General features: G+C 41.8%; 1 protein-coding gene across 2 annotated transcripts; it reads left to right on the top strand.

The window, feature by feature from the left end:
- The first annotated feature begins 1461 nt into the window (after positions 1–1461).
- Positions 1462–22785, top strand: BMS1 (BMS1 ribosome biogenesis factor). Of its 2 annotated transcripts, none has more exons than XM_058029533.1 (23): positions 1462–1546; positions 1860–2102; positions 2482–2672; positions 3044–3123; positions 4202–4390; positions 4875–5017; positions 6254–6375; positions 6950–7146; positions 7840–7976; positions 8439–9280; positions 9803–9904; positions 10847–11004; positions 11532–11613; positions 12583–12659; positions 13726–13911; positions 14961–15149; positions 15703–15883; positions 16545–16603; positions 18551–18673; positions 19711–19858; positions 20715–20890; positions 21385–21546; positions 22255–22785. In XM_058029533.1, exons 2-23 carry the CDS (start codon positions 1927–1929, stop codon positions 22489–22491), a joined length of 3957 nt encoding a protein of 1318 aa, XP_057885516.1. In that variant the 5' UTR covers positions 1462–1546; positions 1860–1926; the 3' UTR covers positions 22492–22785. The 2 variants fall into 2 exon arrangements, with proteins under 2 accessions (XP_057885516.1, XP_057885517.1); XM_058029534.1 differs by having other exon boundaries at positions 1496–1588.
- The last annotated feature ends 4026 nt before the right edge of the window (positions 22786–26811 follow it).

The raw sequence follows: 26811 nt of genomic DNA, 5'->3' as shown, positions 1-26811 counted from the left end.
CTCCCCTGGACTGGCCAGCATCTCTGCTGTCATGATCAGGTGATGCTGGGGCAGGAACCAAATGTGTTCAGCAGCTGAACTACTCTTCTACTGCCTGTAAAATACTCCTGTTTACAGAAGAAGGGAGGATTTTACACGCTAAATATTGAAAAAAGTATTTTCTACCTAGCTTGTCAAAGAGATAGCGAGGACCCAAATTCACCAATGTCACTGTTAGTCAGGCTGGGCTAATTCAGGGGTGTCCCGAGCTCCTGATGCGGGAACCTGCAATCACATTCCTTTCTTCCCAGCCGCCTCCTCCCGTGTGACAGCGTGACCGCCACGGCCCCGCAAGTGCAGCGGGAAGGGGAAGGCACCTGCCTGGGAGGCACGACGGGGCCGGCAGCAGCACGGAGGGAGCCGCTGACCCCCGACACCTCGTTAGCAGCCCTGCCCCTCGCTGGCTCTGCCGCAAGGAGAATCACCCCTGGCAAGAGAGCTCTCCATTGTGCAGGGTGCGCACCCACAGCGCTCCTCACGGGCACGGGCCAGCAGGCGGGGCACAGGCGGAGATAGAACAATGGCTCACTTCTCACCCGGGCACCCTGCCCTCTGCGTGCCCGGTCATGTCCCTGTGCCTTCAGGGCTTGGTACCTGCAAAACGCCCCCACCTGAGCTGTGTAAGCCACAGGAGGAGAGGACACCGTGTTAAGCTGCACCAGGGGAGGCTTGGGTTGCAAATCGGGAAACATTTCTTCACAGAAAAGGCGATTAGACACTGGAATGGGCTGCCCGGGGAGGTGGGGGAGTCCCCGCTCCCGGAGGCTTCAGGAGCGCGGGCCTCAGTGCCCAGGCGGGGCTCGGGCACGGGGTGGCCTCATCACTCCGGGCTCAGGGCTGAAATCCCCATTGTTCCTGCCATTCTTTGATGAATTCCGTCAGAATTCACTGCACGGAAAAGCTCTCCATAGGCTTTCACTTGTTCGTTCTCCCATAGTCCTTGGCAGGGATTGATTTTTTATCTTTCTCGCAGTAATTGTTGGGGCCGCATCTGTCAGTTCGTACGGGGCTACCCCGAGCCCGCGGGCACCCGATGGTCCGCACGCCTCCTGCGCTCCGGGTGCTGTGGGGCCGGCCCCACCGGGCAGCTATCGCAGGTTTCACAGAGCTTGCAGGGGAGTCATTTATTCCCGAACAGGCGCACAGGGGCCGACTCCCGGTTCCCGTCCCGGTTCCCGGTGAGGGCTGCGCGGCTCCGCCGCCACGTTGCCGCTGTGGGACACCGTGTGCGCCGGCAATAGCGCTCCGCTGCCGTGCCCGGAACTCCGCGCGCAGCCGCTGTTCCCGGGAGGGCAGCTCCGCAGCGGAGCGGTCGGTGCGGGCCCACGTGGGCCGGGCGGCGGGACCGGGCCGGGGGACAGCGCCCGAACCGGGGGGACAACGCAGGGCCGGGGGACAGCACCCGAACAGAGGGGACAGCGCGGGGCCGGGGGAACAGCACCCGACCTGGGTGGACCACGCAGGCCGGGTGAACAGTGTTGGACCGGCCAGGACAGCGTCGGAGCGGGTAGGACAGCGTCGGAGCGGGCCCACGGCCCGCACGGCCCCGGTGAGTGGTGGCTGCTCGTGGGGAGCGGCCCCGCGGCCGGAGCCCTTGGCCAGCTGAGGGCCCCGGTGTGCCCGGCGGCTCCCCGCCCTCGGCCGCACTGCCGGGGCGCTGCCGGCCTGCCCGGGGCCCCGGGCCGGGAGTGCGGGGCGCGGGGGCTGCCCTGCACCGGCATGGCCCCGGGAGCGGGCTGCGGTGGGGCTCGCTCGGTGCTCTCCAGCTGGAGTGCTGTGTACCCGTGCCCTGTGCCAACTGTGCTCTCTCCCTGTGCCAGCTGTGCCCGCCGTCACACGGAGGAACTCGGGATCCTGCTGGCTGTATGCAAGTGCTGAACCAGTAAAATGGAGGAAAAAGAGAAGAAGAAGCATCGTGCGAAGCAAAGCGGGCCGAAGGCGGAGAAGAAAAGGAAGCGTTATCTCAATGAGCTGGGAATAGGCGATGAGGAGAATGCGCGGAAGAGAAACCCCAAAGCCTTCACGGTGCAGTCCGCCGTGCGGATGGCCAGGACTTTCCATCGGTGAGGGTGGGAGCTGCTCCAGAGCCTCGGAGGCGGCTGGAGGGGTGGGAGTTCCTGGGCTTTCTTTGTTACTTTGTGTAGCCATACACAGACTGTGATTTTCACTGGTGTGCCTGCCTGGCGTTCATCATTGACCCAGTCACGCTGTGTGTGTGGTTTGTGTGTGTCAGGAGTGGGGTGCTTCGTGCATCTCTGTTGCACTGTACACTCTGTTAATCCACAGAAAAGCAATACAGCTCCTTAGGCTCAGTGGGAGTGCCTGGTGTCTCTGCTTGTGCTCCATTTGTGCTCAAGCCTTTGCAAATACTGAAGACTTTGAAGTATTAAATGCTGCTATCCATGGTGTTCCTGTGTTTATTTATTACAAATTTCTCCTCAGAACTCAGGATCTGAAGACTAAAAAGCATCACATTCCCGTGGTTGACCGGACTCCTTTGGAGCCACCTCCCGTGGTGGTGGTTGTGGTTGGCCCTCCCAAGGTTGGGAAGAGCACTGTGATCAAGTGTCTCATTAAAAACTTCACCAGGCAAAAGCTGGTTGAAATCCGGGGTCCTGTTACAATTGTTTCAGGTGAGAACAAAGAGTGGAGAAATGGAAATGCTTCTTTAGTGCTCCTTACTTGTCTTGCTTTGACAGCTGGGGTGTGCTCATGTTCTCATGATTTTGGTCATTTTGAAGATATCATTTGGATGTGTGGTCTGGCATATGTACAGTAAAAGAAGATAGGACAATTTTAAATTAAAAAGTTATATTTTAGTACAGTTGTAAACAGGAAAAAACAGACACTTCTGCCGTGATTAATGTTGGATGATTTACATGCTAGACCAGAATCTGAGTCCCAGATACCGTGGAGGAACTCCAGGAATGTGACCTGAAAATAGAACTGTACAAATTGTTTTTCTCCCTCTGTTGCAGTTTTTGATGCTTAATTCTGTTTCCAGGTAAAAAGCGCCGGCTGACCATTATTGAATGTGGCTGTGACATTAACACAATGATTGACCTGGCTAAAGTTGCTGATTTGGTAAGTTAACCATGGAATGTGACTCCTACTATAATTTATATTGAAATTGCTACTTTTGATTGGACTGCACCAGTGTCTGGTTTGTCTACACATTTTTTGCTATCAAAGGCAAAACTGTCCTTGGTTTGAAAGAGAACAGGACCTGATCTCTTTGACACACCTTATGTTCTGGAACAACCCCAGCACTTTGCTCATCCTGAGGGTGGGGGAAAGTAAAAGTGTGTGTGTTTGTGGGATGGTGGGGAGGATATGAAAGAAGAGAAATGCTGCTGAGCTTCATTGCCAATGCAACTGGTAAACTTCTAGTGGAAGGTGTTACAGTGAGCCAAGGTGACACAGTGACTTCTCATTAGGGGATTTGGTTAAACCATATAAAATCTGAAAATGAGTTTTAGTCAAGAAGTTTTAAACTAATGTTCAAAGTAGAAATATTTCTTAGTTTACTAGTTGGGTTTTTTTCTGCACCCTGAGGTCTCCATCTGTTTTGCAGTAATACAGCTGATTTCAGTAGAGTGTGGTCACTGTTGTAATTTACTTGCAACTTTTGGATTAAGAGATTCCACCAACTGATATTGGGGATCCAGTGCATGATCCCTTTGTTTAGAATTTTACTTTACATGTGGATTCACAGCTGATTAGGTATTGGGATCCTTGTCTAAGTATTAACTATGTAAATATCTAAATACGTGTGCACACTTACCTAGATATTCTTCTACTTTTATGTTTTCTACTGAGTATGGGACATGTACCAAACAGTACAAATACTTCTGCTGGTGGATGATTCAGATTCTGTGTGCACATGGTGGTGCTGAGAATCTGTTTGGATTTGTTGTTAGGGGGCTGAGATTACATCAGTGCTTGAAGATCTGGCATCAATTCCTGTATGCTTTGAGTTTTTTATTGTTAAAACCCTAAACTAACTTTGCTTCCATTTTCATGTGATTGTTGGCTGCTGTGTCAGTGCATTTTAGAACTTTAGTTCCTGAGAAGCTTAAGAGTTTAAAGGTGTGGTCTTTGAAATAACCTCATGTGGGCACTGGGGTATTGCTGTAGTGAAATGTGAATATTGTGTTTACAGGTTCTCATGCTCATTGATGCCAGCTTTGGATTTGAGATGGAGACATTTGAATTCCTCAACATTTGCCAGGTACATGGCTTTCCCAAAATTATGGGAGTTCTAACCCACTTGGACACATTCAAGAACAACAAACAATTAAAGAAGACTAAAAAGAAGTTAAAGCACAGATTCTGGACTGAAGTGTATCCGGTATGACATTTAACATTAATTTTTTCATGTATTTTGCTTTATGGAAGCTAAATTAAAAGTAGGTCAATACTTAAGTGTTTATTATATTCTTACATCTTTTAAATAGGTACGTGAACAATGTTGATACTCTATCAGATTGTTTAATCTTTCTTTTGTTTGCTGAAATACCTGTGTGATTATTCTCTCTCCTGGTGTGATAAGCTGCTTAATTTACTACTAGGTCTGTTATGCAGGTGCTGTGCAAGGAGGATCTGCTTGTAGGTCTCTATGAGGTCTTGAGGATGTGACTAGTTTTCCAGTGAGATTTAGGGGACAATTTTCATGTTGAAGTAACCTGGTTAGTTTGATCTTTCAGAACCAGTTGTAATATAATTTTCAATTAAGACTTACAAATTACGATTGCATTAACTGTGTATTTTTCTTGTTAGCTTTATGGGTATTACATAGATTTTTTTATGTTTTTATGTCTTTTTAATGTGTTTAGGGTGCCAAGTTGTTTTATTTGTCTGGGATGGTTCATGGAGAATATCAAAAGCAGGAAATTCACAATTTGGGGCGTTTTATCTCGGTTATGAAATTCCGGCCTCTCACTTGGCAAACGTCTCACCCATATGTTCTTGCAGACAGGTGTGTGGTTTTGTCTCTGTTCTTTATTCTCAGCCTAGATAGCACCTTGTTGTTTGAAAAAGCTGTGCTGCTGGCCCTCAGCTCTGTGTGTGAATGGGTGTTGGGTGTTCCCTGGGTGGCTTTGGGAAGGGAAGGTGCCTCTGCAGTTCAGTTCAGTTTTCACTTGTATCAGGTGATGTACACGTCTCTGGTATATTGTAAATACTTTTGAAACACAGGATAATTAAAATAATCCTGCTTGTTGATGAGTATACTGAATTTCTGTGGAAAAGAAACAGCATTCTAGTGATTAAATAGCAACTGGTGAATTAGTCCTCTGAGTTCCCTGGAATATCCCTTCTGCTCTGTCTCCCAGTACAGCATTTGATTCACAGTCTCTTTGGAACATGAAAGTAATCTTGATGGCAGCTGTGCCTGCCTGAGAAATTACCTCACCTTTCATATTTTATTGCCAGAATGCTTACAGTTATGACTAATTTCCCACAATAATCCAAGGTGCCTTGAATGAGCCTCTTCTTTAGCTTTAATTCTTCAGGAAAATTTGTTAGCGAGTAGATAAGCACTGTGCAAAGTCCTGCAAAATAGGTAAAGCAAAGAGAGGGAAAATGCAAACCCCATGTTCTGTAGTATTTCATTAACATTGTTTTAGGTTGCTGTAAGTGTTGCAGTTTGATGATTGTTGGGTCAGCTTTAAGGTGATCTGCAGCCGGGTTTTGCTCCCGTTCTCCTCCCGGGCTCTGTGTGCTGCCTCCCCTGTGCAGTGTAGAGAGGAGTTTCCCCTCCTCTGCCTGCAAGCAGCCACTCTTCTGTGGGAGCTTTTGTGCTGCTCACCAGCATTCCTAGGGAAAGGAAGGTGTTGTGTGGCCGCAGGGAATGTGACATTCAGCTGTTTGCCCTCTATCGGTGAGATTGATTAGAGGGGAGTTGTGTGTACAGAGCCGATAAAGAGTAGTTAAAATGTGCTAAGAAAGCAGTACCTGCTCGGTGAAGTGTCAGTAAACCTTCTGGAAATTTGTTGAGCATAATTTTACAGCTTTTAGAAAAGAATTCTAAAATGTTCTTAGGAGATCAGTTTTTCCATGATTTTTTTCTTTCACATGATAATTCAGTTTTGATTATTAGAGTCTGCAGATCATGCAGTGGCAGCAGTGATGTTCTCTTTTCTTAAATTACCTTCTCTCAAAAGTTATCATTGAGACTCTGGGTATTGTAACTGTTATTTTAAATGTTGAGTAGAATGGAAGAGCTGACAAACCCAGAGGATGTTCGAATCAATCCCAAATGTGACAGGAAGATATCACTGTATGGATACCTGAGAGGAGCACACCTAAAAAACAAAAGTCAAATTCACATGCCAGGTAATTTATCAGTCTTAGAATTCTTTTTGTACTGATATGCGAAAAACAGCATAGCTGCAAATATTTGTATCTTCAGAGTATGTTATACAACAGATTTTCCACCTTTCTGTTATGTTTTTGAAATTGTTTTCATAGTGCACATTTTTGTGAAAATAAATCTTGTAAATAGTTTTGCAGTTTTGTTGCATTGATAAATACCTTATTCACAGTACTTAAAATTTTTTATAAGTGTATCACTTTTAGAAAGTGCTTAAAATGTAAAACATATCAGCCCTAATAATGACAAGTTAATTTAAATTATGTGAATTAGTAGATTATGTTTATTATGGTCAGAATTGATTTAATATTTTAAATGAATTATTAAATAGTTTAAATTTAGAAATACTGTGATAATAAATTTACAGACCTACTCAGAAAAGGGAGCTGCTGTTTTTGAAAACAACCAAAGAAACAAACAAAGCTTTGCAGGATTCTGGTGAATTTCTGTATACTTCTCTGAGTTCAGTGGTAAGGCAGAGGAATTGGATGTTTGGTACAGAGATTCCTGTTGATGAATCATTGTGTGTCCCCTCAGGTGTTGGAGACTTCACAGTGAGTGATGTGAGTTTCCTGCCAGACCCCTGTGCTCTCCCTGAGCAGCAGAAGAAACGTTCCTTGAATGAGAAAGAGAAGCTTGTCTATGCCCCTCTCTCAGGAGTTGGGGGTATTGTGTATGACAAAGATGCTGTTTACATTGACCTTGGTGGAAGCCATGCTCATGAAAAAGAAGAGGTAAAAGAATGCTGGTGGTGGTTTGAATTCTCTTGGAAAACATAGTTTTTATCCTTAAAGCCAAAATAAATGTTTATAAATAAGCTTCTTTGAAACAATCCTTATCTGTCCATAGTGGGTAATTAGTTCTTTTCTCCTTCAGGGATTTCAGAGAAGGGATATTTCTATTTCTTGTATTGTAAACATTGGAAGATCAGTTAATAATAAATACCTAAAGTTTGTGTAATAACTTTCTAAATATTGACCTAAGATTTATGAAATCTGGTGCAGGACTATTACTATTATTTGCAGGGCATGGTGATTGTTGGGAGAAAACTTTAAGGATTTGACTAGTCAAAGGGAGAAAAAAAAGGATTTACCTACAAACAAAATGAATTCAGTTTTTTTTCCCTATATTGTGCTAAATGTTAAATACCTTTGGGTCTGTGATAATGTGTTTGCTGGTATTTACTGTAGTGGTTGCATATTGTGAAGGAGTCCCTCTTCAAATTTTCTTGGGTTGATATTATAAATATTCTTGAAATGTGAAGAGGGGAAGGGAGGCCTTGCAATTCTATTCTGAGAAAATGTTTCTTTAAAATGCTCTGCAATTTTTTCTTGCATAGGTATATTTCTGCTGGTTTAGACTGATAGGTGTCACTAGACAATTATTTATTCAACTTCATTGAAAAGTAAGAAGTCTTGTCTTTCCAGGAGGAAGTGAGGCCAAATCAGGAACTTGTTCAGAGCCTCATCTCCACACACTCAGCCATTGATGTTAAGATGGCATCAAGCAAGGTCTCTCTCTTCATGGACTCTACACCCTTGGGTTCAGAAGATGTAGGACAAGAGTAAGTTTTGAATGTTGAGCAGTGTTTGAGCATGAATGGAGATTCATGGCTCTAATTTAGGAAGAATTCTGAATAGAGCACAGCCTGTAAAATGTCTGTTTCTTCCTCTTCTGAGATTACTCATATGCCACAGTGTATTTTGGGATAAAAGTAATTGGTACTAGAATGTTTGCAACCTGCCTTCCAGGAATTTCTTGCTGATACAAGTAACATTTCTGTTTTAATTAATTCCATGGAAAAGGAAGAAATTTATTGGAATTAGTTTTGGCTATAACGTTCAATATTCTTGAATAAAGACACATTACAGGATGCCAGTGCCTTTCTAATGGTCTATGTAACTTCACTTTCTTTGAAAGAAAATTTGTAGAACTCTTTAACAATATTAACATGAAGCTTCATTCTTTCATTAAAATTTTCTTGTACTTTACCATCTTACCCCAAATGTGGTCTTTGGGAGAATAGGTTTGTGATGCCAAAAGAAGAGAGGCAGGTGGATTTGAAGACTGGAAGAGTTCGTCGGAAAGCCGTATTTGAAGATGACGAGAAGGAAAATGATGATGCAGCAAGTGATGAGGAAGATGACCAAGAAGAAGAAGAAGATGATGAGGAAGAAGCAGTGTCTGAAGATGGAAGTGATGGTGATGATGAAAATGATGCTGAGGAAGAAAGTGAGAGAGTACTCTTGCGGGAAGGGACGGCTGTTAGGAGAGCCAAGCGTCTGAAAACAGAGGTGCCTCAGGAAGAAGTTGTGAATGAGCTACCAGCATTTGCTGACAGTGATGATGATCTGGAGCTGAGCTCTGAAGAAGAAGGAGAAACTGCCCCTGAAGACAGTGAGATGGAGGAAGATGAGGAGGAGGAAGAGGAGGAGGGGGACATACAAAGGACTTGTGAAGATGAAAGCTCAGGTAGTGAACTTGAGGCTGCAAATAAGAGAGCTGAATCTAAGCAGTGTGATATGGATAGTGAACATACAGAAACAAAACCACAAATCTCAGAGCACAGCCCCAAAAGAAAAGGAGTGCTCACTACAGATTCAGGAAACTGCACTGCAGAAGAGGCATCAGAATCTGAGGATGAGAACTCTTCCCTTGAAGAGGGTGATGGTGAAGGAGAATCACATGAGGAATTAGAAGGTGAAGAGTCAAATAGGAATGGATTTCAGGACAGTAAAGCAAAGAAAGCTGATAGTGTTAGACACACTAAAGTTAAAACTGTAGATACTGAGGATGATGATGTGGAGAACCTGCTGAGAGAGGAAGAGGAGTATGAAGAAAAAATAGATCTTTCTGCTGACACAACAGGTAGACTATAACTGTTTAATTTTTACTGTCCACTTTAATTGTATTAATTTTTAAAGAATATAATTAGTAAATACTCCATAATTTTGCCTGTCATATATATATATAAATATGTATTTATATATAATTCTTAAGTAGCAAAACTTCAAGTTAGGAAAGCTTGAAATACTTGCTATTAAGCCTTTCATTTACATTGTGATATGCAGTGTCAGGTTTCCTTCCTCTACCATAGAAGTGATTAATTTTATAAACAAAACTTCATAGATTTTGCATATAATTCTCTTTAATCTTTATAGCTATTTATATAAAACAAATTATGATGCTCTATTACATCTAGAAAGACTAAAACATGTTTGGGGGAATGTTACTAAAATGCACTAACTGCTCACTGTGCACTGGAACAGGAATCTCCATCTTTGGAGATGTTCAAAGGCTATCCTTTGAACATTCTTAAGTCATGTCCTTATTTAAATTATTTTTGTAGTTGCTGATTCTTGTTCTTTTTTGCATTTTTTTCCCTTTCAGGTGCACTTAAATGGAAAGAGGACCTCACACAGAAGGCAGCTGAGGCCTTTCTGAGACAGCAGCGTTCAACTCCCAATCTTCGCAAACTTGTATATGGAACAGGTACAGATCTGCTTGGAAACTTGACTCAATATATGCTGGCTTTTAACTGTTACCAAGTTTTCAAGTCTGAATATTTGAGCATGGTCTTTTGGTGGGAGGCTTGAGGAGAGTTAATCGACTTTCTAATTGCTGATGCTCATTTTCACTAATAATTGTAATGAGAAGACAGTTTTTAACTTTTCCCGTTAAAAGCATTTTGAGTTCATTTTCCAGACTGCTCAGTTGTTACTCATGTTTTCTTACACAGTTATTTTTTCCAAACCTCTAAGGTTTGGTAATTTGTGTAATGATCTGGTAGATATTATGCAAACCCATTGTGGTAATTGTGTTTCCTGAAGGGATGTTGGCTGGTTTCAGGAATTTCTGTCTCACAGTGACTGTGGAAGAATCTCTTATACATGACTTAGTATCAGGTGTTTGTCAAGGGGAAAAATAGCTGGCTTAAAGGAAGAGAAAATTGCTGTTTATGTAACTTGTCCTGTTTTAATTCACAACTTGTACAGTTGTTGTCTGAGAGTGCCAATCTCATTGTGCAGAACATTTGAAGAACATGATGAGAATTTGGCCTTTGTAAACCTTCCAGAGTGCAGGTGTGGGAAGGCTTTCTGACCGATTCTCCAGCCCGTTATTGTTGATTTACATGCAAGTTTAATTCCTGTTCCTTCCTGGTCACAGATCATTTTGCTATTGTTCTGATTTGTGATATTGAACAAGCATCCTCTGTTTACTTACTGGACAATGTTTTTTTATATAATTCCAGCTATGGAAACAACTGGATCAGTGTACCTTTTTCTTCAGGCTTTTACATTCAAAACTGTTCCAGTTTGGCTCTTTTATTTCTTTAAACTACTGCAGCTGTTAGGAAACATAGGAAAGAGGTGGCTAACAAATTTCATGCATGTACTGTGGGGGAAATCATCACAGCTTCTGTGTTTGGTTTAGCTGTGGAGGATGAGGACCAGGAGAGTGAGGATGCAGATGATGAACTTGGAGGTTTGTTTCGTGTCAGCCGTCCAGACAAAGCATCCAAACAGAAGGCCAATGCTCTTGACTGCTCCAAATTCCTGGTAGAAAAGCCACAAGATTGGGATTTAGAAGAGGTAATGCCATTGGATGATTGCTTCTGCATATCCTGCTGGTTCTGTCCTGGCTGTGTCTCATAAAGTGTGGCTGAGTTGTTATTGAAACAGAGCTGTGGGAGCTATGCCCACAGTGTCTTAGATTCTGCCACTTGCTGTCAGTATAAGTAACAGATTCCAAGGTTTGTTTTTAGAAGAGTGGCAAGTTAGAGTAAATGAATTTAATGCTTGTATCATTTGAGTATTTGGTGGATAATAGTTTGTTCTTTATTTACCAAAAAAAAAAAAAAAAAAGCAGGGGAGACCCAATTGAAAATACAATGTAGGGTAGAGATTTTGGTAATGTAAGGACTTTTTGGCAAGAATTAAACTGGGTTCACAATGCTGCTTTTGGGGAGGCATTGTGTAGTTTTGGTAAGGGTGTCTTGATGTGTAGCTGCATGTGAGAATTGTCTCTGATGGGGGAGTGGGGAATGTCTTGGAGAATATTTCTGTTGATGATAAGCTGAGCTGTGCAAGGCAATGCAGCTGTGCAATTTATTTTGCAGGTTATGAGCAGTATTCGAGACTGCTTTGTTACTGGAAAGTGGGAGGATGATAAAGATGCAGCAAAGCTGTTGGAGGAAGATGGTATGTGTAACACTTTTAAAAATGATTCCTCTATAGGATTTTTAAGAAAAGTATGACTTTTTAGTTATGTATACAGAATATTGTACCTAAGTGCTATACTTGCAGGGTTTTTTTTTGTCAAACTATATATAAATTATTATATAGATGCTAATATAATTACACATTGCTGTCAGTCTCTGTAGAAGCAGTAGGCACATACCACATTCTGGAAATTTACTGTCTGAAAAATAGAGTATGTAACTTAAATTACAAAATGGAGTCCTTAGTCTCAAGACTTGGTCATGCTAGCTTTGAATTATGTGTCTGAGTTCATCTGTTCATCATATATGGTTTATTCTTTTGGATAGTCATGGTGGAAATAAACAGAAACTATTCTTTATTAGGAAGACAAACTTGCCTTTCAGGTTTGACTGAAAAGTGAGATCTATCTTCAGATGTTTTGGAGGTGGTGTTTTTGGGTTTTTTGTTTGTTTTTTTTTTTTTTTTTTTAATTAGGAAATACTTAAAAAGTTTAATAATCTGGCTATATCTTACATGCATTATGATTGTGCTTTAACAGGCTTCTATAAGCTCATGTTTTTAACCCAAAGACGATCAGCTATATTTAATTTTTTTTTACTTAAACATAGGAGCTCAATTGCTCTGCTGGTGTCTTGTGTCAGAGTGCAAACTAATGTATTGGGAGTCCTTTGGGGTGATCTAAACTTTATTTGCATTTTTTAAATCATAAGGGTGTTGAAAGGGTAAAGGAGGAGCCACGTTGAGTTTAGCTGGGAATTTTCAGCTGAAGCTGTAAAGAGGACAAAGCAAATGTATAAAACTTGACGGGAATCAAAAGTATTTGGACTGAAATTAATCTGCACGGCAGCACTGAGAAATGCATAGCACTGAGCACATGGGAGATGGTGTGCAGCAATACAGCAGGATGGTTAACTAATGCTCACATGTCTTGGGTGCTCACTGTTGCAGAAGAGCTGTATGGAGATTTTGAAGATCTGGAAACTGGGGTCGTGCACAAAGGAAAAGCTGCTGCTGGAGGAGAGCAGGTCTGATCGGCATTTTTATGTTCTTTAGCATTTTTATGTTCTTTAGCAAGATAAGTATGTGTTTCTTATCAAGTGATAGGCATCCTATGTAATAAATTTGGTGTTCATAGAATCAATAGGAAGGAAATCAGTGGGAGCATGAAAGAAAATTTATGTTTATTGCTGACTTTATCTAGAGTGGCATATTTTTAGCCTGAGCCTGAATTTTTGTTTGTAGTTAATTATGTAGAAGTCACCTCACTTATTTAACAGTAGGTGTCAGGCTTAATCAAGAGCTGCAGGATCTGGAGGCAGGACAGAAGTATTTTAAAACCAAATGTAATCATAACTGTTTGTACTATGTCATCTCATCTGATGCAGAAGATTATAGCACACTGTTTAAACACAACAAATAGTGGAAACTTGACACAGTTTCCTAGTTCATTCCTCTTATCTGCATAAAGGAGGCTGGTGGAAGCAATTTTATGCTGTGGCTTGGATATCTTCCAATAACAGAACTGTAGTTGTCTGTGACAGTACAAACTGAAAAATCAATTTCTTTTTGGACTGAGCAACTTGATGGCTTTGCATTTGTTATAAAATTGAGGGTAATGGCATCATTTTGGCAGTTTTGAAATGGTCTGTGAACAAACTTCCTTCTCCCTGCTCTCTAGAGTGCTTCCAGCTTTCCAGCAGTTGATAGCTCAGTGCTATCAACAATTACTTTTTTTCCCTCCTCTATTACACATGCTTATATTAGCTCTAGAATAACAGGTAGGTCAGTTCTAGGGTCTGTTCCCTTATGATAAAATGATCTTCAGTCAAAAAAGTTTTGTCAGTGAAAAGGAATAGGATTAGATAATGAGATCTTTTGGTCCTTGCTGAAGTTGTCTCCTTGTATGAATAGCTTACTAATTTCTGTCTAAAATGGAAATGTTTTTCAAATGTCTAATAATTGACACTATAAGAAAGTATTGTTTAATCATATCTATAAAAGTATTGTTTAATAATATCTATCAAACTGTTGATCAGAATGGGTTGTTTTCAGTGAAGCATTTTATGTGTTTGACAACTTTTTGTTGATTAGTCTGGAAGTGAAGAAGAGGAGGAGGAAGATGACAAAATGTCCAAACCAGAGCCTGAGGAGGAGGAAAAGAAAAAGGAGCGCATGGACAAGAAAAGAAAACTTAAAGAAATGTTTGATGCAGAATATGATGAAGGGGATGCCACATACTTTGATGATCTTAAAGAAGAAATGCATAAACAAGCACAGGTACTGTCTGCTAATTTGACAATTTATCTGGCTATATGTCTTCCAAAATGCTCCACAGAGTTTGTCTCCCAAAGATTTTTTCCTGGAGACACAGGAGATGCTCAGGAGGTATTTCAGAAAGAAATACATGCTTGTGATTTTTTTATTCTTGAACTTTTTGATTCTGTTATCTGGAAAGGAAAGCAAGTAAATAAGCCAAACAAGTGAAAGCTTAATTTAAACTGAGTGCAATATTTAACCATACTTTAAATCACTGAATAAGCCAGGATGTATCATCTAAACTTCAACTACTTAAAAAGTTTTTAAATAAAAAAGGCATCCTTTTATGTGTAGGAAGATGAAAATTCTCATATTAATTTCTGCTAGATATTTTCCTGGTATTATTTTTAGTATGATTTTTTGCACTGTTTTTAATGGATAAGTAAATTCTCTGTGACAGTCTTTTTCATCCAACTGTGAAGTTATTTTGAGGAAAAAATAATTAATGACTGTTGCTCTGTACATGTGGTAGAAGTCTTCAGTGTAACTGTATCCGGAATGTGAGGTGTTGGTTTTGTTCCAGGCCTTTGTTTTTTTCTACATGAGAACTTGTAAGCTTAAAAGTAGCTTCCTTCTTTGACTGACTTGGAGAACACTGCCTTACATTAATAACTTTAATAATGTTAATAACTTCACTGTCTTGTCTTTTGACAAAATTTTGCCCTAAATAGTTTTTAAATCAATTCTTACCTGCTTGTATTAGCCTCTGTCACAGAGGCAAATCTGAGCTCTGATATGCTGATGCACTGAGAGCACTTAAAGGGTAAGGAAGGACATTGCAGTAAAAGAATCAGTGTCTGAATACTGGGTACTGTCTTTCAAGTAGACTAACAGGGCCACTTGGGATCTCAAATTGGAAGGGCTTTGTGGTGGTAGAGATCTTCCCCCGAAGTCACAAAACCTATCAGATCTTTCCCAAAAAGATTTCTATAAATGTTAGAATGTTTTAAATAGAACCATCCCTTCTTGAACAGTACTTGAATTTTGTGAATTATGTCTTTGTCACATAGCTGAACCGAGCGGAATTTGAAGATCAGGATGATGAGACCAGAGTGCAGTATGAGGGATTCAGGCCTGGCATGTATGTTCGAATAGAGATTGAGAATGTGCCCTGTGAATTTGTCCTGAACTTTGATCCTCATTATCCCATCATCCTGGGTGGTCTGGGCAACAGCGAGGGAAATGTCGGCTATGTACAGGTACGTAGCCAAAGGGCTGAGTGCATTTTATCTCAGTGCAGGTGTGCTTCAAGGTGTCTGGAGTTACTGCTTTCTGTGTACTTGAAATACAGTAAACACAGACAGGAACTTCCATCCTTGTCTCCTGAATAGGGGATTTGCTTTAGACACAAAGTGTAATTCTACAGTAGCGGATTCTGGATCTTTACAGGCTTAATTGGATAACTGGAAAAGGTTACTGCTGTTTAATGTTCAGCTGCAGAGGTGTCTCAGGACTAAGGCCTGATACTGTGATTGCTAAATTGCAAACATTAATTGTTCTCTGACCTTCATGATCTATATACAAGTGACTACATAAAAGCTACTAGCACATATATAAATGTATTTTTAATATAATACTTGCTTGTGTGGGTACACACATGGCTTCAGAGTGAGTGAAATACTGATTGATCTTCTGAAGATAAACCAAAGATAAAAATTCTGGTGTAGATAGAAGTTGCTTTCAATCATTCCTGGAAAACAGAATCACTGTTGCCATCCTGTAGTAGCATGGTTCACCTTCTGTTCCAACCAGCTGCGCCTGAAGAAGCACCGGTGGTACAAGAAGATCCTGAAGACGCGCGATCCCCTGATCCTGTCGCTGGGCTGGAGGCGCTTCCAGACCATCCCCATGTTCTACATCGAGGACCACAACGGGCGGCACCGCCTGCTCAAGTACACCCCACAGCACATGCACTGTGGGGCAGCCTTCTGGGGTGAGCCTGCTGCAGTGTGTCCTGCCTCACCTCAGCAGTGTACAGCTCTCACTGCACATGCACTGTGGGGCAGCCTTCTGGGGTGAGCCTGCTGCAGGGTGTCCTGCCTCACCTCAGCAGTGTGCAGCTCTCACTGTACCTGCACATGCGCTGTGGGGCAGCCTTCTGGGGTGAGCCTGCTGCAGTGTGTCCCAGCTCCCTTTGGCAGTGTGCAGCTCTCTGGCTTTGCAGGATGTACCAGGAAATGCAGCTTTTGCAATGAAAAGTACAGCTTTTACCCCATGGAACAAAAAATAACATAAAGTAGTGTGGGAAAATTGGCAGTTCTCTAATATTTGTGGATTATTTAAGTGATTTGTGAATTGCTTGGCTTTTAATCAAATTCTGAGCATTCTGCTAAGTTGTAGCATATTGAAGAAGAGCCTGATTTGTGTGCAGATAGACTTTGCACACATTATGGGCCCAGCCCTTGCATGAGTAACTTCTTGTTAACCATTCCTTTATGGGGCTTTAAATGTCAGCAATAGTTTGAGTGCTTTAAACTTTGGTTTTCTTCATTGAGTATATTTTTCATGTATTTTTAAGCTTTTGGAATTTAAATAGGGATTAGATATTGCATAGTAAAACTTCTCAGAAATTTTTAAATTTAATTTTCTTTTAGGGCCCATCACTCCTCAGGGGACAGGATTTTTGGCAGTGCAGTCTGTCAGTGGCACAACGGTAGGTTTGTTACCACAGAATGTTTATTAACACTTTCTATAGATATTTGTGGAAAATATATATGTTTTGGGAAGAAGGTTTACATTATGATAAAACAGTGTAGGAACTATTAAAGTAGCAGGACTCAAGCTTTTGAAAGGGGTATTATGTTGATGTAGGGAACAGTATGGAGAGGATATTTTTGTTTGTTTGTTTCTTTAGCAAATTTCAGGAAGAAATTGTTTATTGTGAAGGTGATGAGGCTCTGGCACAGATTGCCCAGAGAAGCTGTGGATTCAAGGCCAGGTTGCATGGGGCCATGAGCAGCCTGGTCTAGTGGAAGGTGCCCATGGCAGAGGTGCTGGAATGAGATGATCTTTGAGGTCCCTTCAAAACCAAGCAATTCCCAATTGGCAAAGCTTTTTTTACCAATTGTCATGTTTGCATGGCATTGTAAAGAGCTTGTCAGTAATCAGTGGTGATTATTATCTCCTTCCTAAAATATGCCTTCAAGTACTATTGCACAGTTGTCTTTTTACATGTTTTAAAAGTCTGTTTTCATCATGTGTCCCTCACATGTCTTAGAGCAGTGCACTAAGCACTTCTCCTTTGAGACTTTCTGTCTGAGTGAAATTCTGTTCCATAAGAGAACACAGTGAGGTAGATCACAAGGACTTTTAGATTGTTTCCAAGGTAATTAGAATGGCAGTTCTGGAAATCTCATTAGTGAATGGTAGGAATGTTATGTCAGCAGCACCTCAACTAGTCTGTACTAGTCAATCTGCATTTTTCATGCTGCATTACTTCTGTAAAGGTTAGAAATTCTGAATCTTAGAAGTGAAATGTGGAGTGCAGGTGCCCCACAACATCCTTCTCTCAAAGTTGGAAAGATATTCATTCAGTGGGTGGACTGTTTGCTGGAGGAGGAGTTGGTTGAATGGCCACATCTGGAGGGTGGTGGTCAACAGTGCAGTGTCCTGGTGTGCAGTGCTGACAAGTGGTGTCCCTCAGCAGTCTGTGCTGGGACCAGCACTGTTTGATGAGCACTGACCATCAGTGACACAGGCAGTTTGTGCTGTGGTAGGCATGCCTGAGGAATGGAGTACAGTCCAGGGGGAAGCCCATAAGGTTCAGTGAGGCCAAGTGCAAGGTCCTGCACCAGATGTGGGGCAGCCCCAATGTCAGGGCAGATTGTGCAGTGAAGGGATTGAGAGCAGCCCCTGCTGGGAAGGACTTGGGGGTTCTGGTGGATGAGAGGCTGAGCTGTGGTCGTGTGAACTTGCAGCCCAGAGAGAAAATCACAGCCTGGGCTGCAGCAAGAGCAGTGCCAGCAGCAGAGCAAGGGAGGGGATTCTGCCCCTCTGCTCTGCTCTGGTGAGACCCCAGCTGGAGTACCACGGCCAGCCTTGGGGCCCTCAGCACAGCAAAGACAGGGACCTGCTGGAGCAGGTCCAGAGAGCAGTCACAAAGATGACTGGAGGGATGGAGCACCTCTTCCAGGAAGAATGGCTGTGAGAGAGTTGGGGTTTATCATGGAGAAGAGAAAACTCTGGGGAGACCTCATTGCAGCCTTTCAGTATATAAGGGGGGCTTAAAAATACTGTGGGGATAAACTTAGCAGGGCCTGCTGTGATAGGATCAGGGGAAATAATTTTAAATTAAAAGAGTTGATTTAGGCTAGATATTAGGAGGAAGGTTTTTACAACAAGGGTGGTAAAACATGAACAGGTTGATGAGAGAGATTGTGGATGCCCCGTCCCTGGAAATATTCAGAGTCAGACTGGCTGGGGCTCTGAGCAGCCTCATGTATTGGTCTGTGCTCACTTCAGGGGAGTGGGACTAAATGACCTTTAGAAGTCATCTAGATGACTTGCAGTCAAACTATTTTATGATTCTGTGATTCTAAATGGTGTCTTCACCGTTTGAGGAATACACATTCAGCAGTGTCTTTCATGTCTGATGTTTCAGCCTGACTTCCGGATTGCTGCCACAGGAGTTGTGCTTGATTTAGATAAATCCATCACTATTGTGAAGAAATTAAAGCTAACTGGTTTTCCATTCAAAATTTTCAAGAACACTTGTTTTATTAAGGTAAGTTCATAGGTATGTATACTGCAAAACCACAGGTACTGATGTTAGGAAGGAATGCACCCTGGGATTGTCTTTCCTGAGGCAGAAGTTCTCAGTTATTGTTGAATGCTGTTCTGGATCTCAGGAGCTGCCTGTGCTTTTTGGAGCTCCCTTCCAAGTGATCTCTAAAGGAACTGGTTACTACAAAGAATATGAATAATTGTTAACCAGACAAAAATTCTGGAACAGTCTCCTGATTCACATTCAGTGTGATTTTTTTTTCCTTCCCACCCTCTGCTTCCTTCCTAAAAACCCACTGATTAGCAATGACAGCTTTGGAGGATGTAAACCTGTGCCTGGTCTTATCTCACTTATCAGTCTGATCCCACTAAATTTCAGCTCTGGAGTCAAAGGAGACTTCTAGCAGTGCTTAAGGCTTCTCAGTTACAGTTACAAAAATGTCGGGGGTAGGGAGTGCTGCAGAAGTGAATGTTCACTGACCTTCCCACTGTGCTTAGCTGAGCTTTCAGCTCAGGGAGAGCTTAGGTTGTTGTGCATTTGAGGCAGCAAGCAGCTAAGCAGTGATCTTAGCAGTGAAGCACTCAAGTGTTTGCACTAGGCATAGAGATACTTTTTTCTTGCTTTTCTTATGATATATGAAAGAAGCACAAACCTTCAAGAACTGTATTGTATTAGAATCTCAGAACTAGCAACTTAATGCAGCTTGGTTGTTTTTAAGGTATCCTGTGTTCTAGCAAATTACTTTAAAGGAGAACTGTAAAGCTTCTGTAGATATGTTCTGGTTTGAAATTTTAAATACATATATTTAATGCTTAGCAGCCTTGCCTGTGATGTATGACTAGGTAGATTACTTTCAGTAGCTCACCTAAAGTCAGCTCTGGGTTTTTGGTATGATCAGCACTCTTAGGCTAAAGACAATGCTATGCTTCTCCTGTTTCTTTATAAGATATGCTTGTGGGAATTCTGGTTTTGTGGCCTACACAGGTCACAGAGAGAGACTTGGCATCTTGAATGACAGTGGTAATTCACATTTTCAGGGCATGTTTAACTCCCAGTTGGAAGTGGCCAAGTTTGAAGGTGCAGCGATCCGCAGTGTGAGTGGCATCCGAGGCCAGATCAAAAAGGCCCTCAGAGCTCCTGTGGGTGCTTTCAGAGCAACATTTGAAGACAAGCTGCTGATGAGTGGTAAGTTGCACATTGCACATTGTAAGGTATCACACAGCTTTCATCCTTCTTCACAGATTGTAAAGCTGTGTCTCAGAATTCTGGGATTTGATAATTGAGATGTGAATTCATGGAGTAAGAAATACCTTGTGAGATGTGGAGTGAAATTCAAAAGAAGTGTACTTTTTGTTGGATTTCTTTCACTTCTACTCAGAAGTCATATAGTATGCAGATGAAAAGGCTTGAGTTGAAGGCAAGCACCTTCAAGTGTTTTAATGATTTACAGAGCACGGTTTTAGTGTTTTACACAGCCTTTTTCCTTGAACATGATGAATTGAATTTAGTGGTACAAGTGCTTAAAAGGACACTTTTCTGAGAACTTTTTTTCTGTAACCTTTTGGGGAAATTGTGCAGAGGATCTCCTGTGTTTGCTGAGTGTCATATTGAGAATATGAGTTTATACTTACTTGGGGTTATATGACCTGTTTTCCTAAACACACCAAAATCACAGATAGTGCAAAATAAAAGCAAGTTAGTTCTTTTATAAAAATAGGCAAAGGAAAAGAAAATTGGTGTTGTCAGTAATTATATAGGCACATTACATATATGAATTCTGTTGCTTGTTCTTGAATATGAATGATGAACAGGATGGTATTCAGCTGCCTACTCTTGAGAAATGTGTGCTGTTCATGCCTTTATGGGGTTTTGCATTGCTTTTACCACAAGTTGAGGACATTTGGTCTATATACCAAACACACTGCTAGCATGTGGTGCAGCATCTGTTCTGTTCAGGCCATCTTTGCTTTTAGAGTGTGGATGTGATGAACCCTTTACATTTCATATTTTTAGAGCCAAGTAACGTTCCCTTTTCTTTCAGATATTGTTTTTGTGAGGACTTGGTATCCTGTTTCTATCCCAATGTTTTATAACCCTGTAACATCCCTGCTGAAGCCAGCAGGTGAGAAAGATAGTTGGAGTGGAATGAAAACAACAGGCCAGCTGAGGTATGAGCGAGGCATCAAACTGAAACAAAACAAGGATTCTCTCTATAAGGTAATTTTCTGTTTTGTTTTGTTTTTTAAAACCAGTCAAATTTGCAGTGTGTCTCAGACCTGTGCAGACTGAGAGCAGTATAAATACATGTTCATACACATGCATGTGGGACTTTAAATTTGTATCTACAAGGCACAGTCCTGGCATGAGATGGAAATAAAACAGTTGAGAGTAGATTGTTTGGGTCACTTAAAGTTTATAAAGTAATCTGCAGAGTAGAAGTCTTCTCCAGAAGCTTACTGAGACTTCTGCTGTAGTATTTGGGGTGAACATATCATTTACAGTTCAGTCCAAGGATGTCAGAGGATGTTGTTATTTTACTTTTGGTTCGTGTTTTTTATGCTTTGTTTGGTTTGGGGTTTTTTTGGGGTGTGTATTTCTGTTTTGGTTTGTGGTGTTTTGTTGGGTATTTTCCCCACTAAAAGATGCAAAAATAATTAAAAGCTTTTTAAGATCATGAGTATTATATGTGTGTTCTGTATTCATTCTGTTAGCCTATTGTGAGGGAGAAGAGGCACTTCAATAAGCTCCACATCCCTAAAGCACTGCAGAAGGCACTGCCTTTTAAGAACAAGCCTAAGAATCTTGAGAAGAAAGGCAAGACTCCAAAAGACCAGTGGAGACCAGCTGTTATCAGGGAGCCTCATGAAAAGAAGGTAATTATCACTTACTCTGAAACAAGGACTCCTGAAGGGTAAATGTGTTGTGTAAAGCTTTTCTAACTATTGTTTTGGCATTTGAATCTACTGCTAATGCTAAAGATATATATGTTCCTGGTGAAAAATGATCACTTGCAATTTGTTTTGTTCCTGTTTGGCACTCAGTATGTGGATGGAACTGTCACTGAGTGGATGGTGTCTATTTTTTAGACTAGTAGGTCACCTGAAGCCTAAATACGACTTTTGTCCTTGTCACAGCACTTGCAAGGTGTTTCACTTGGATTTAGTGCTCTCATATTATGGGTGACTTAAATTGGCAGCTGCAGTTTTTTATTTGACTTGTCATTGCCATGCATTATTAACACAGACAGGATTTGAAGCAAATACTCTGCTTCCAAAATTGAGAATTAGAGTGCTTGCAGAGGCAAGAAGATCCAAACTGCAGTTTAAGTGTTCTATAGTAGCAATTAGGCACAGCCTTTTAAAAGCTGTCTAACCAAAATTGGAGTTCACAAAAATTAAAGCTTTGATTAATTTCCTAACAGAATAAATAATTAAACCATTTTAGAAATTGGGTAACAGGTGCAGAGATAATTAGGAACTTGCCTTGAATCTCTGATTCATTGTGTGTCTGCTGAGGTTACACTGCTTCTTGCTCACCAAAACTGAGCTGCATGTATATTGATTGTGTATTTTCTATTCTAGATATCAGCTCTACTCAGTGCTTTGAGTACAGTGAATAATTACAAGATAAAGAAAGCCAAAGTAAAGCATCGGGAACAGCTTAAAGAATATCTCAAAGTTAAGCAGAAGGAGGATGAACAGAAATTCAAGAGGCAAAAGGAGGCTAAGAAAAAAGTCTATCGCATACTGGGACAAAGGGAGAAAAAGAAGCAGAAGTCAAGCTTGAAAGGATCTAGTAAGGGAGAGAAGAATATGTAAAATATCATCAGGTTTCAGGCCAAATGAGGAAATAGGGTAGCTGTGCAATTTTCTCTTGAAGAAACAAAAAGGCCTTGGGCTACACCAAATGTGCTTTCAAGAGAAGAAAGAAATGCAAATATGACCTTACTCACACTCTTGAATACATTTGGTATTGTATATAAATAAGATGTAGAAGTATGAATTGCGGTTTTTATACAGGAATATTCTGGAAGACTTTGTATTTCAGTATATTTCTATGCATACTGCATATTTCTGCATTTTCTAGCCAATAAAATATTTTAATCAATTACAGAATATTGTTTCTTTGTGTGTTGCCTTAGTGGACTTCCATGGAAGAAAACTCTCCTGAATGTCTCCAAATATGTCCCTTACTTTGAGCTATTACCTAAGTTTTGCCCTTGGCAAATATTTTATTAAAAGGTGTGAAGATCAACAGTTACTGGGTAGGAGCTTGGGAAATTCTTTATCTTTGATCAGAGTAGCTCACTCCTGTGCTTAGATCATTTCCTCCAGCATGAAAGCATCTCAGTTTTTTCCACTTCTCACTAGGTTATTAAGCAGATCTTCAAAACAGTGTTGCATCTAGATCTTGTGTTCCTTGGCCAGTTTTGGCACCCTGAGGCTGCCAGTAGGTCCTTCACTGACTGCAGCTTTGTGGGCAAACACTATCAGACCTTCCCCAATGTGTGTAGCTACTCTGTGATTTTCTGTGGGGTTGGCACTGACAGGGTAACTTGCTTCCTTTGGGAAAATCTTCCTGTGTCCAGCCAGCTTGGTTCCATTGTACATTGTTAGGCTTAAGATGAATGGAGAGAAGAAGTGGTAGATGGTTTCAGTCCTGTTAAATTAACTGACAGCTGAAGTCTTTCTCTGTATGACAGAAGACTTTGAACAATCATTTTGTTGGAAGAGCAGCAAAATTTATTTTTTATGCCATATATGGCATAAAAAAGTAGTTACTATGATATACCCATTTTTAATACTTTATCCTCAAGCAGGCAGTGGGGCAGATAATATCAGTAATTTCTTGGTCTCCTTCCTGAAAAAGTTTACTCTTTGTCATCAAGCTGAAATTCATTATTATTACACTGTAGTAATATTTGCTATCTCAGATGTGAGATGCCATGTGGGACCAGGCTGCCTCACACAAAAGCATTTGGTTGAATGGGTCTGTAGATTTTTTTTAAAACATTTAGTATTTTGGGATTTTCTTAATTAATCTCATAATGTTCTGTTTACTGATATTGAAATTCTAATGCATTCATCTTTGTCTATATGCTACTAGGCTGACACCTGACTCAAATTAATTTGTCAGTAATTTTTTTTGTCCCTTGTGAGATTCAGATGAGGTTACGTGAATATGAAAACATGGTTTATTGTTTGAATAATTGAAGAGTCTCTGCTGAATAGACAACTGCTGCCTTCAGAGATTTACAAGGAAATTGTTGGCATTTTGCCCCATGGAGTAGTACAGGATGGCTGGCCATGACTTTGTTTCTGCAGGGTTTTTTCTGCTTCTGTCCAGCTGTGCTAGGCTAGGTCTAATTAAGCCATCAAGGAAGTGTTTCTGTCATCCCTGGTTTTATGCTGTTGTGAGTGAACTTCCATCTTAGGCGCTGTTTGCATCTTCCACGTGTTCACATGCGACAAGCAGTTGCCTGGGAAGGCAGCACTGCAACATTAGACTTTTAGGTTTTCACATTTGCCATTTGCACGTAATGAAAAATAACTTAGATCTGGTTTATCCATAATAGCTCTGCCAGAGATAAAAATGGCCAGAGATAAAAGATGGCCTGAACAGGGCTTCAGTCTTCATTGTGGAGAGAAGCACTCGGCAAACCAAAGGAGCGTGAAGATGTTCCACCTGGGAAGACAGTAAAGATACTTGTTTTGGATTATGATACTTGTTTCCTTTAGGTAGCTTTCTTCAATGGGAGAGGAAACGCTGGAAATTGACCAGACGTGTTTGAAATGAACACAAGTTTAGTAGGCAGTGGGTGGGAGCTGGTGTGCGTAGTGAGCCCTGCCGAGAGAATGGCGGTGGCACCGGGTCCGGGTCAGGGCCTGCCCTGCCGCTGCTGCCGCTCCCGATTTCCAGCCCTGCTGAGAGAAAGGCACTGGGGGCCGGGTCAGGGCCTACCCTGCCGGCTGCTCCTGCTCCCGGATTTCCAGCCCTGCCGAGAGAATGGCGGTGGCACAGAGTACGGGTCAGGGCCTGCCCTGCCGGCTGCTCCTGCTCCCGGATTTCCAGCCCTGCGGGAAGGCTCCAGGGAGCCCTGCCCGCTGAGGCTGGCATTTCTGCCAGCCTGAAAAGAGCTACAGCCCCTGCCTGGCTGGAGACATGTTAATATTGCTTTTGAGGAGAACCACCACATGCCAGCTAACAAAGGTACTTGGGTTTTGTCCCCAAACATGAAATAAATCTAGGTTTTAGTGGTAACAGCAGTCCCTCACAGCGCTTTTGGCCTGGATTGTTTCAGTTGTGCCCCCCCCCCCCAGCCCCACATCCCTCGCCACAGCCTCCAAGTAAAAGTGCCCTAGGAAAATAAACAATATTTACTGCTCGTCCTCAGCTGCTGCCACAGGCGGGGTTATCAGAGGAATTGCTGGCAGCAGGCCTGGGCTGGCAGGTGGCGAAGGAGGGGCTGAACTGTTCTTATCTTGGATAAACCCAGTCCGCGCTGTGGGAGGTGCAAATAATTAGCAGTTGTGCTCGTGATTAAGCCTGAGGCAAATGTGAAAAACTGTAACAAAAGCAAAGTCGTTTGTACGACGATTTCCGTGCTAAAAAAAGCAACGTGCTGGTAGAAGGTGCCGTACAGGTCATGCAGGCAGGGTAATACAAAATGAACTCTATGCCAAAGTATTTCACATGGAAGTGTACACTCACTAATTGCCTGTGAGCAGGGGGATTGCAACAGTTCACCCTGCCAGGCTGCGGACATGTGTAACTCGAAAGAAACTGAAATTGCAAGGAAACAGGCATTGGAATCAAATATAAATAGAGGTGTGAGGGGTCAACTGGCAGCCAGGAGGGCGGCTGTGTTGCTGATGTTACCCATGGAGCTGTTTGTGGAAGTGGTTAGCAAAGGCTAATGCCAGGTGAAGGGCAGCTGGGGACTCACTTTTAAATAAAACATTTCCCAGGAAGCACAGAGCTAGATGAAGACAATCTTCCCTTTTGGTCTATCTACCCAGATTCACTTTACCAGGCTCATTCCTCCTAACTCTTAGTGTTGTTTCAGTCTGGTCTCAGGCTGGAATTGGTGATACACCTGCTGGAGCAAATGTGATCTCCTGCCCTGTCCTAGAGGCTGGGTTGTGGCAAACACCCACTCCAGCAGTTTGCGATGTGTCTGTCAGGCATGCCTCTCCCCTGGCTCCAGCTGCTCTGTGTATTGCAGGTGCTCACCCTCCACATTATCAGGTCACCCTGTTCTTCGGCTGTGGTAGAAAACCCCTCTGACTTAATTAAGAAGTGATCTAAAATGCATGTGAAGGTAGCTATTAGCTATTGGCAGAGGCAGAAATCATACCAGGACTAACCAGCTTTGAGAGAATTATTTTATACCGCTTGCTATTTTTAAATGGAATTACATCTTTGTAATGGTTTGCAAATAAAAACTCTGCTCACATGGTATTCCAAACTAAGTTAATGTGATATTGTGACACGGCTATTGGAGCAAATTGATATAATTAAAATAAATATGTTAGACTGTCAAAATACTTCTGTGCTGTGTGTAATGCTCAACACTGCATATACAAAGCTAAGCCCAGACGGCATCACTCAAACCAGGCAATGTCTGTGCTGGGTGATGCAGAGGTCCTGTTTATTCCACAGCCACTGTGCACCCACAGCTCTAAGTGAATTCATTGACATCTGCACATGTGTACAATGCTGCTTCACATCAGAACTGTGATTTGTTCCTGGCCATCAGAGGAGTCTCAGGGTGCTTAGCATTGGCACAAACTAATGCAATTACATGTATCAGATACTGGCTTCTCTGCAGCCAATTCTAAACAGTGTCCTTGCAGTAACTTTAAAGGTCACTGTTGATGGGGTCTCACATTTGCAAACAGCAAGCTTAATTTTTTGTCTATTTTAATGTATTGTCCTGAAGTTATTGGGTTTTGAGAACATAGAATCTATTAAGAAGCTTAATAGAGCAGCTCATTCCAATTTTAAGAAGTGTATTGGTGGAGAAAATGGAAATGCAACAAAGATCAATGTATTAAGTAGTTGCCTGAATGGAGGAAATAGAGGAAATAGATGAAAATTAACTCTCTTCAGTACAAAAAATATACATGCTTCTATAC

The sequence above is a fragment of the Melospiza georgiana genome, chromosome 8 (genome assembly GCF_028018845.1).
Source record: "Melospiza georgiana isolate bMelGeo1 chromosome 8, bMelGeo1.pri, whole genome shotgun sequence".
Taxonomy (NCBI): domain Eukaryota; kingdom Metazoa; phylum Chordata; class Aves; order Passeriformes; family Passerellidae; genus Melospiza; species Melospiza georgiana.
Note: the sequence above shows the minus strand (reverse complement) of the source record. Positions and strands in the feature narration are given on the sequence as shown.